Source organism: Pseudochaenichthys georgianus, chromosome 17 (genome assembly GCF_902827115.2).
Source record: "Pseudochaenichthys georgianus chromosome 17, fPseGeo1.2, whole genome shotgun sequence".
In the NCBI taxonomy this organism is placed as follows: domain Eukaryota; kingdom Metazoa; phylum Chordata; class Actinopteri; order Perciformes; family Channichthyidae; genus Pseudochaenichthys; species Pseudochaenichthys georgianus.
The window spans coordinates 26106241-26116789 of record NC_047519.1 but is presented as its reverse complement, the minus strand read 5'-3'; the positions used below and the strand labels follow the sequence as shown (position 1 = coordinate 26116789).

The 10549-nt window shown below is 40.5% G+C and overlaps 1 protein-coding gene across 2 annotated transcripts; it reads left to right on the top strand.

Annotated features, from left to right (window-relative positions):
• Positions 1 to 1651: 1651 nt before the first annotated feature.
• Positions 1652 to 7362, top strand: LOC117461724 (aquaporin-4-like). Of its 2 annotated transcripts, none has more exons than XM_034103613.2 (5): positions 1652 to 1737; positions 2344 to 2761; positions 2840 to 3004; positions 3806 to 3886; positions 4956 to 7362. In XM_034103613.2, exons 1-5 carry the CDS (start codon positions 1664 to 1666, stop codon positions 5205 to 5207), a joined length of 990 nt encoding a protein of 329 aa, XP_033959504.1. In that variant the 5' UTR covers positions 1652 to 1663; the 3' UTR covers positions 5208 to 7362. The 2 variants fall into 2 exon arrangements, with proteins under 2 accessions (XP_033959504.1, XP_033959503.1); XM_034103612.2 differs by having other exon boundaries at positions 1659 to 1886.
• The last annotated feature ends 3187 nt before the right edge of the window (positions 7363 to 10549 follow it).

Genomic DNA, 10549 nt, shown 5'->3' with positions numbered 1-10549 from the left:
AGAAATGATGACTCCTACGACAGGGAGGATCATGTCACTCTAATAGTGATGCACAGTTGTTTGCAGTATGCACTCATGATATCCTCACAGCCCCTCTACGTGTTGACATTCTAGAGGTTTACGTCTACCACCCACATGGCCATCTCTAGGAGAGCAGGTGAAGTATTCAGAGCAAAGGTTAAGTACTAGCAGCACAACAAATCATTCATTTATGTACAGTATGTTCAATAAATGTCCGATTCTACACATGTTAAACGTTTGCTATGTGTGTGTGTGTCCGTGTGTTTATGTCTATGTTATCTTTTGCTCACATGTAGGGCAATATTTGTATTTTATTCACGTCAATGGTTAAGACAGATAAGAAAAAAAGACTTAAAAATAAGGAATATAAAGAAGTTTATGTTCAATCTATTCAATTATTTCCAAAAAGAAAACCCCATTTAATGCATTTTGCTTAAGATGTTATTTTTCCAACACACCTTTTATTATATCAAATTCACCTTCACTTTCCTCTTGAACTTCTTGTGTTTTGTTGGTGAACATAGCTCGTGTTGGCTTTGTGTTGGCCTAAAGGCGCATGAAGGATTTTTAAGGCAAATATTAACTCATGAAACAAATTACTGCATGAAAACTCCAGGGACTGTTCCTTCAGAGCAAGGTCACTTACAGATGTCATTGAATGCATCATTAGGTTTGGTCACACAAAGTAAATATGCATTGTGTTTCTTCGTGCATGTGCTGCATGGGTCACTGGCTTTACATTTAAAAGTATTCCCTCAGTACCTCAAGCATCTCTAAACAGAGCAAAGCTGATCGATTTTGGCCATAGAATCTTTCTCTCTGACTGACAATTAAATTGACGATTGATGATAAATATTTCACTTAATGATTTTATAGTTTAAGATTCTCCAGTAAAAGCCAGAATGAGCATAGATGTTTTATTTGCAAAGAGTGTTTACATGACACATTGCATCCAGTTTATTTAAGATTGGGATCTGGCATGATTGCATTTAAAAATGTTAGTGCATGCTAACTCTGATTATTGAAGCTAACAACGATGGCTCTGACAGGATGCACCATAACAAGTCACAAGTCAAATACTATGTTGTGTACTACTTTATTCCAATGCCTCATCATTTGTAATGATGATATGTTGTGGTTATATGTGTTTGTACAGTAAATATATCTAAAAATGATAAATGAAATGAATTAAAAATATGTTTCTACTGGAATGGAGGTATACATTTAAAGTAGCATAACATCATACAGTTAATAATTGTACTTGAATAGTTGCTGAGATTTCCGCTGATACTAACACAAGGTAGCCTATGTTGCATCTTCTATAATATCTACTTTTTGAATGGGGTAAGTAATATAATATAAGATAAGATAGTTAACAAGTCTATTAAATGACCGCATAATAATTTAATGTGGAGTTGTGCAGTGGTTTTGTAAACAATATTGTGCATGCTCCAGCATGTTATCGAAGCTCTGATATGATGCTGAGGCTGGCTGAGTTACTATCTCACTTTGTGCAACGGTGAAACTGTTTGCACAGCAAGCAGATCTTATGGCTCCTCCCCCTGTGCAGGCTGTTTAATTCCCGTGAGGTGATGCCCTGCTAGGAACTTAATAAAGCTGCTGGATTCAATCCCGGGGCACAATGTGTGGATCATGTTCATCTGACAGACCTGCTCTCTTCTCCAATCCTGCTCTCACAGAGCCTGCTGCTTTTCTGTAAGTACTACAGGGTCACACAGCCATTTCAACTTTCAGATGTGATCAAGGGAAAGATGTCTCGGCTGCTGGAATAACTCACCAGGACTTATGACAGAGAACACAGCACACACATACAGGACAGAGAGAGTGAGAACAAATTGCATTGGGTGAGTTTTAGCCTTTTGACCTGGGAAAACAAATGACTAAAGATATCAAACTTCTTTGCCTTGGAAGTATGCTGATATTTCATTGTGTGTTAAACAATTATCTGAATGTACATTAACCGAGCAGATGCACAAATGTATGCTAATGACATTCTCCTTATCCTTGATAGTGAACAATGTAAATGTACAATATCATCCATCCTGGTTCAATGATTGACAGCAATTAAACAGTGTATGCTTTGACTGTAAGTGCGATCATTTGCCCCTGTACATAATGTTTAAAGAATGCTTTATATGGCATTTTGTAATGGAAAGTCACTGGCTTATATCCCAAGTGGAGTTATAAATGTTGTGCCCAGAGGCAGCCATGCTGATAGGGTTCAGTAAACTTCCAGCCAAATGCACAAACCAGGAATACAAAAAGTAGGTTAATCATTTTGCTCATTATTCTTTTCGCCAGGAGGTTCCTGTCCTGGTGTAACTGTCAGAGCATAATGGTGGCATTTAAAGGGATCTGGACCAAGGACTTCTGGAGGGCTGTGTCTGGAGAATACCTGGCCACTCTCATCTTCGTCCTTCTCGGTCTTGGCTCCACCATTAACTGGGCTGCAGGCGAGGAGAAGCCTCCCCCGGCAGACCTAGTCCTTATCTCCCTGTGCTTTGGCCTGAGCATCGCCACTATGGTGCAATGTTTTGGTCATATAAGTGGCGGACACATTAACCCCGCGGTCACAGCAGCGATGGTTGTTACTAGAAAGCTGAGCCTGGCCAAGGCGTTATTCTATGTGCTGGCTCAGTGCCTCGGGGGTGTCACAGGAGCTGCGATCCTCTACCTAGTCACACCTGCTGCTGTCAGAGGGTCCTTCGGTGTGACCTCGGTAAGAACCTGACCATTTCTATTTATGTGTGTATAACTTTACAGTTAAAGTTCATGAGGGAAATGTTCTGTTTCCAAGGTGAACCCCAACATCTCATTGGGACACGCTCTTCTTGTGGAGCTCCTAATCACATTCGAACTGGTCTTCACTGTGTTCGCCACCTGTGACCCTAAACGCTCAGACCTCGGAGGCTCTGCTAGCCTTTCCATTGGCTTTGCTGTAGCTATCGGTCACTTATTTGCTGTAAGTACCTTCCAGTCAGTCAGATAAGAAATCTTGAATGAGGTTAGAAGGAAAGGTGAATATTTCTACTGTTGCAGTGATTGTTATAGAAGTTCATATTTGGCCTCTTACCCTATTGTTATGTTCGAACATTCGTATACCTCCAGCATCTAAATGACATAGAAACCCTGAAGTACTTACCCAAAATGTATATTCCTACAATTATATTAAAACCTACAATACACCAAACTTAGACATTTTATGCAACCACATCTACTATCAGCTGACACATCCTGTGCTCCAAATCCTGGAACAATGATTCAAAGATTCATCTGAAAAACAAATTCATCACACCACTTTAAAGAATACAAGACTAGTTACAAGTGCAAGCCTCTTTAGCATGTGCTGAAAGCTGGAGCAAGATGCTTCTTGAGAAAGAGCAGGCGCATCAAAGCATCTCTTCTTCTTTGTGTGATATTGTACGCTTCTCGCTGATTCACACCCACGTGCACGTCTTTATTGGAGGCTGCCATCGCATAGCAACCAATCTCTGGGGGCTCCATGAACCCTGCAGAGCAAATGAATGCACAGGGAAATAGATGTTATGTCTTGCACTGCTCTACGGATTACTCCCCGGGTCTGTTTAGAAAATACATATATACATACATACAGAATACTGTCCTGTGTTAGATATATTTTTGCAGTATTAGGCATGTTCTGTAAGTAAAAGTAGCACAGCATCATACCTAAAAAAATATCTGATAATGTTATGTTATGATGTTTGATCAATTGCACTGAAACCAATGCTGTTATGTCTTCTAGATCCCTTTTACAGGAGCCAGCATGAACCCTGCTCGATCTTTCGCGCCTGCACTGGTCACTCTTAACTTTGAGAACCACTGGGTAAGAGATACTTGCTTAAAAGGATTATATTTTGTCCAGGAGTTTGCATGGCGAAATGTACCCAGATAGTGTCTGCGTAAGTTCGGCTTGCCATTTATTCAATGTAGTACTCAAGTATAATACATCAGTTCACTGCTAATTTTATGTCATGGTAACATGTAACAAATACTCTTAAATTATTGAGAATATAAAATGATGATGACCTGGAGAGAGCTCTTCAGTAGACTAACAATGTTGAAACCTGGTAAGGTCGCATTTCCAGCACCATTGCCAGAGCAGTGAAAACAGCTGTCACCTAAAAATATAATCAAAGAATGGTATTACACTTATATCACCGAATGCAAAGAGAAAATCTGGAAAAAATTGAACATATGGCCCTTTAATATTTGACTTCACCTAATGAAGAAAGTGCCAACAAATCTCACACACTTACAGCATTTTCATCCTCCAGCTACATAATGAGATGTCACTGAAAGAGGTGTAAAATAGCATTAGCGCTGAATTTTTGTATCCTGGCAATTATTTCCACTGAGCTATTTGCAGACAACATGGTGTCAATGACGTGTGTGTGTGTGTGTGTGTGTGTGTGTGTGTGTGTGTGTGTGTGTGTGTGTGTGTGTGTGTGTGTGTGTGTGTGTGTGTGTGTGTGTGTGTGTGTGTGTGTGTGCGTGCGTGCGTGCGTGCGTGCGTGCGTGCGTGCGTGCGTGCGTGCGTGCGTGCGTGTGTGTGTGTGTGTGTGTGTGTGCGTGCGTGTATGTGTGTACATGTGCGTGTGCGTGTCGTGTGCGTGTCGTGTGTGTAAGGAGATGTGCTTGGGCTTAACACTGGCAGTAACTGTCACCGTGGCTGGTATCATATTCAGAAGTGTCCTTTCTTGGAGGCAAATGCAGGAAGCTGCAGATACTGATCTACCTGCTTCTTATGCAGGTTGACCCTGTTTTTCCAAATCTGTAGCGTATCGAAAGCAGTTTTAATAACGATACCAGTGCCGCTTTTTATAGATTTTAATAAATCATCTCCCATGGGTAGAAATTTAACAGCTGGCTAATTGAGGTGTTTGTTATTGCAGGTGTACTGGGTGGGCCCCATACTGGGTGCCATACTTGCTGCTGGCCTGTATGAGTACCTGTACTGCCCTGACCCTGAGACGAAGAAGAGGCTGAAGCAGGTCTTCCAGAAGGACCCGTCAGGAATATACCGGGAGGTGGAGACAGAGGACATTGTCATCAAGCCGGGATCCATCCACACTATTGATCTGGAGAAATCTGAGAAAAAGGATCCTTTCCTGGACTCGACGGGAGAAGTTCTGTCTTCAGTATGACTATCACGTGCACTGGAAATGGAGACCAATCTGTAGAGCACAATGACAATCAAACGTTGGAGGATCCATCTTGAGCTTGTCTCCCTACAAAGCAGAAAATAATTTCTGTCCATGAGGCCTTACAGCAAGTCTAAATTACTCTCATTGTCATACAACGAATATGATGTTATGGCTCAATCCCACAAACATCTACAAACTGTTCAATACTCCTCCTGAAGCCCTCCTTTAATGATTTGTTGTAGCGGTGTTGGCATGTGGCACACATTGAACGCTGAAGAAAGACGGTCCGCAATACATTGTGGAAGAGAAATATGTGTGAGGTCAACCAATTATGTGGGGTCATCACGCTGAATTGGAGAAGTGAAGAAGAAAATGCAGGCTTGTTATTTTTGGATTAGTGTCACATTTGGTCCATGTACTTTATATTTAATAACAGGAGAGCATTTTCTTCTAATCATTAAGCACATTACAGGTCCCAAGCAACGTAAGCAGTTCTGACAAACTTTATTACCAGGGGTTTTATTACAGTGCTCTCTATTTTCAGTGCATTAGTCAGGGAAAAAAGTAGTGCATGGACATAGAAACACTTTTTGATGTTTATTATGATTATTGCTACATGATGATTTTATTTTTTCAATATCATAAGAAATGTGATTGTTAGCTGTTGTTATTTTATAGACCTAGATTATCTTCCTTTAGCACATTTCATATTTCACATTATTTCAAACACAAGTTTTAACTTGTTATTGAGATGTTTGTCTGATGTCTTTATGATTTTACGTTTAGCTAGGTTCTTGTTTTAAGCTCACACACTTGAATTGCTAGAATACGTAAAAGATCTACATCTTCCTTACAAGCAAAAATAAATCTAGTGACCATCCCCAAAAGGCTTTTCACCTGAGCTACTTGTTGCTGATCGTAGGAGCTGGGCACTGGGGAGCGGAAATGTTCAGATCAATGATGGATTGGCTCATCTACCTTAGATGATGTCTCCCTATGGCCAGATAAATGTCCAGGATGTGTGATCCTTGTGAGTTAAGTCTCTGAGAATAGCTTCATGTAATCTCATTCCATCAGCAGATAGCACAGGAAATGATACCACTTTGTGATCCGAAATAGGAGCAATCTGTTTTGTCTGAGGTTTATTTCCTTTTCTGAAAGAACAGGTGCAATTCAATTTATTTTTCTGTAATGTAGAGGAAATGATCAGCTTCACTGACCTACTGCATCAACTGGTGTTGTCTACATGCTGCAACTATATTGGGTTTTCAAGGCCACAACGCCAGTACATTTCAGATACTGAATCAAAATTGTTTTTACTCCTACATTCTCTCACTTCCCCTATTTCACCTTTCTCCCTATGTAAGTGCAGTCTTTTTATGTGACAACAGCATCACCTACTGGCCACAGTGTGAACCACCTGCTCTGCAATAATGTTCCTATTTGTATTTCTCCAGGGGAGGGCACCCAAGAGCCTTGGATGTACAGGTCTCACTGCAACCATGGGAACACATGTCAGTTGTATTCTTAAAGTCTTAGCCACATTTCATTTGAAATTGTCAACGTTTTTTATTCAGAACTACACAGAAATGATACGTGTTGCACTATAACATTACATGTTACTTGTTGTTAGACACTTTTAAACAAAGCGACTAACATACTCAATACTGTGGACAATCCCCACAGGAGCAATTTGGGGTGAAGTGTCTTGCCCAGGGACACAACAACATGCTGACTGCAGTGGGGTTGAACCTGTGCCCACTGCACCACACACCTCCCTAACATTACCCCAGTACTTCAATTGAAGCCCAAATTCATAGTGAAATAGTTTTTAACTCAACCTTGGACATCTTAGAAATGGATACTTGAAATGGATCCTGGCTGTTTTTCACAGATGTAACTCTTGAATAATAGTGGTGTGAGAATGTTTCTGTTAACAAATTCTGTTCTCCGCGGCCTACTGGGGTTCAAAATGGACATCACTGCTGTGTTTCTATCAAGCAGCAAACTCTGGCGAACAGCCGGGAAGCCAAAACAGTGCCACACACTGCAGTTCATACATGGGCCGCTAGGGACTGGCTGCAGAAAGGAGCAATTTCCATAGACCCCCATGTTAAAATGCCCAACTTTACAGCAGAAAAAAACATGTTTCTACCCATGGATGCAATAAATATTATTATCGATATATTTAGATTCCACCTTCATGATTATGAATCTGTGAGTGAATTGTTTTCTAACACGACCCTTTTATTTATATTAGGTCTTAAAGTTGTTTGCATAAATTAGGGCGTGGTCACGTTGATGGACACGTACATGCCTCACTGTCAGCTAACAGCAACTTGTCCACTCTGCTAGGCTACAACCATAGAGGCTACAACGTTAGTTAGTCATAGTACTGTACTTGACCCTTTAGCTTTAGCCGTGTTCGTGGTGATTGTGCCTTTTAGGGAATATTGTTACAAATACCAGACAATTAAAATGTCGTGCTGTGCGCTTGAATGTACTAACAGAACTTCCAAGAAGTCTAAAATGATAATATTATACATGTTAACCCCGTTCGCAGGTGTTTGTGTGCTTGGTAGCTTAGCTTGTTACTTATTAGCCAGCTAAGGACGTAACCCTTTATGCATACATATACATTTTAGTTTATGATTCAGCCTTGGGTAAGACTTTTATAGTCTATGGCTATGACGCCCATAATGCTAAACGGGAGCAAATGTTAATAGGGGACCCGATTATCCCAGTGGTGGCCCGGAGCTAGCCCACTGCGGCTCCGTTAGGTCCGGGCGGTGGAGTCTGTCTTTTCTCAACGTGTGAATGACAAGCATTAAGAATAACAAAATATAGCTAATTCTCTTGCAGATTGTCTCATTTGATTATGAATGTAACGTTTATATAGGGGAACTACACTGTTAGCAGTAACTTGGTATGCATGTATTTCATGTTAGTTTAGCTTCTTAGCCTGAGCTAGCTCTGTTTACTTCCAGTTCGGAGGCAGCAGGTCCCGCCTCGGCTCCGCCTCTTTGCCCTTATTTGGAGCAGGCGGGATTAGACTCTGACGTCACAGTCGAGCCGTTAGTGGCCGACTCCACCGGCTTCACGGCAACTCTGCAGAATCCTATGGGTGACGTCACGGACACTACGTCCATTTATATATACAGTCTATGGTTTCTACGCAGCACTGTCCTTTACCTGCAGGCAGGCTACTTATATCGCTCAAGGCTTCAGTGGCTCAAGGCCAACAACCTCTCAGCTCCCTTTAATCATCTTTATAGCCCAAATTAATAAGAACATAAATCTGATGCTTCATGCATTAACTATTTCCTCTTGGGACAGAGGATGGTGAATGGGCTCACTCTGTTTTGATTTATTAGCCTTTGCTCATCTGGGCCCAGGAGTTCAAAACTTTTAATCCCTATCTGATCAAATCAGATTTGGATTTTGGGGAGTTCAAAACCGAAAAACAGGATTAGGATCACTTTGATATCCGATCAGATCAGGAAATCCAATCCAAACTTTAATCTGGATCAAATCTTCAAAACGGGTAGTTCAAACCGACAACACAGGATTGGGATCAATTTGATCCCAAAAAACTGGATTATCCTGATCCCATCAGAGGGGTGGATTTCCAGTGGATTACCAGAGCAAAATGTACTGTACCATTTATTTAAAAATAAGTTTCAATAATATGGCAAAGTTTGTTAACTGAAATAATACACCATTTTTAGCCTTCATGGCAAATCAATTTTATTTTTCATTTTTTTCAACCAAATGTTGATAACATAAATGTTTATACTCATGAAAGTATCACAACAAAGATTGTCAATCACAAATGTAATTTAGATTAAAGAAAAAATATCTTCAACAAAAAAAAAAATCCATCATCTGTCATCACCTTTCAAAAGTAATTGCGGACAATAGATGTCTGCAATGTGGTCTCTTGTCTTTCTTGTATTATTTTTCATATCCACTAGATGGCGATCGGTAGGATTAAAGCACTGATATTCAGGATCTAGTCATCTTGAAAAATCGTAATCTGGATCAAGCTGATCCTATCCTGAATTGCTTTGAACTCCAGGGACAACATCTGGCCAAGTTGTCTGATCCTGGATCACAAAAAATGGGATTTCAAGGAGTTCAACACTTTTAATCCCTATCTGATCTGATCAGATTTGGATTTTGGTGAGTTCAAAACCGAAAAACAGGATTAGGATCACTTTGATATCCGATCAGATCAGGAAATCCAATCCAAGCTTTAATCTGGATCAAATCTTCAAAATGGGTAGCTCAAACCGACAACACAGGATTGGGATCAATTTGATCCCAAAAAACTGGATTATCCTGATCCCACCAGAGGGGTGGATTTCCAGTGGATTACCAGAGCAAAATGTACTGTACCATTTATTTAAAAATAAATTTCAATATAAATAATATGGCAAAGTTTGTTAACTGAAATAATACACCATTTTTAGCCTTCATGGCAAATAAATGTTATTTTTCATTTTTTTCAACCAAATGTTGATAACATAAATGTTTATGCTCATGAAAGTATCACAACAAAGATTGTCAATCACAAATGTAATTTAGATTAAAGAAAAAATATCTTCAACAAAAAAAAGTCCATCATCTGTCATCACCTTTCAAAAGTAATTGCGGACAATAGCATCTCGCCTTGCACCACCACTCAGTCTCTCATTTAGAGGGAAATCCATAGGTGGGCCAAGATCATCAGCAGAGTTGTAATAATATTACTTTTGTCGGTAACTGAGTAGTGTAACGCGCTACTTTTATAATTCAGTAATCACACTACAGTTACTAACATTGCCCCGACACGCGTTACTTCGTTACTTACTAAAATCAGTCATAATCAAACCTCAACAAACACCTGCAAAGAACACATGCTAAAGTGAAGCTAACGCACAGCTATTTGTTGTTTGTTTATATCACACACGTAGTCTGTTCTTCTTCTCTGTTTTCCGGTTGTTGCCTGTTTTGAATGACGAATACACACTACCGCCGCCTGCTGGTAAGGAGAGTTATTGCCACTCACGCATGCGCAGTTCGTACGTGCTCGGCTGAAGTCTTTGCAGTGTCTGGTTCCAGTGCAACACATGGCCAACACGCAGGAGAACACGCAGACGCAACAGCGTGAGCAGAGATAGACTGCGCAAAATATACAGATAGCAGGAGACAGAGGACAGCCACGGTCAGATAGGAAAACATTCAGGATCTGGATCAGTCTTATGCGACAATGGAAACTGAACTAAAGAGAACATTTGAAACTTTAGCAGTCTGCGTGATCTGCCTGCAGGGAGGGGCGGGCCGGCCCTGCGAGTAAAAAG

Coding starts and splice junctions, on each gene's coding strand:
- LOC117461724 (XM_034103613.2), top strand. CDS start 1,664: ATGTGTGGATCATGTTCATCTGACAGACCTGCTCTCTTCTCCAATCCT. Junction 1,738..2,343: donor ACAGAGCCTGCTGCTTTTCT/GTAAGTACTACA, acceptor TCTTTTCGCCAG/GAGGTTCCTGTCCTGGTGTA. Junction 2,762..2,839: donor GGTCCTTCGGTGTGACCTCG/GTAAGAACCTGA, acceptor TCTGTTTCCAAG/GTGAACCCCAACATCTCATT.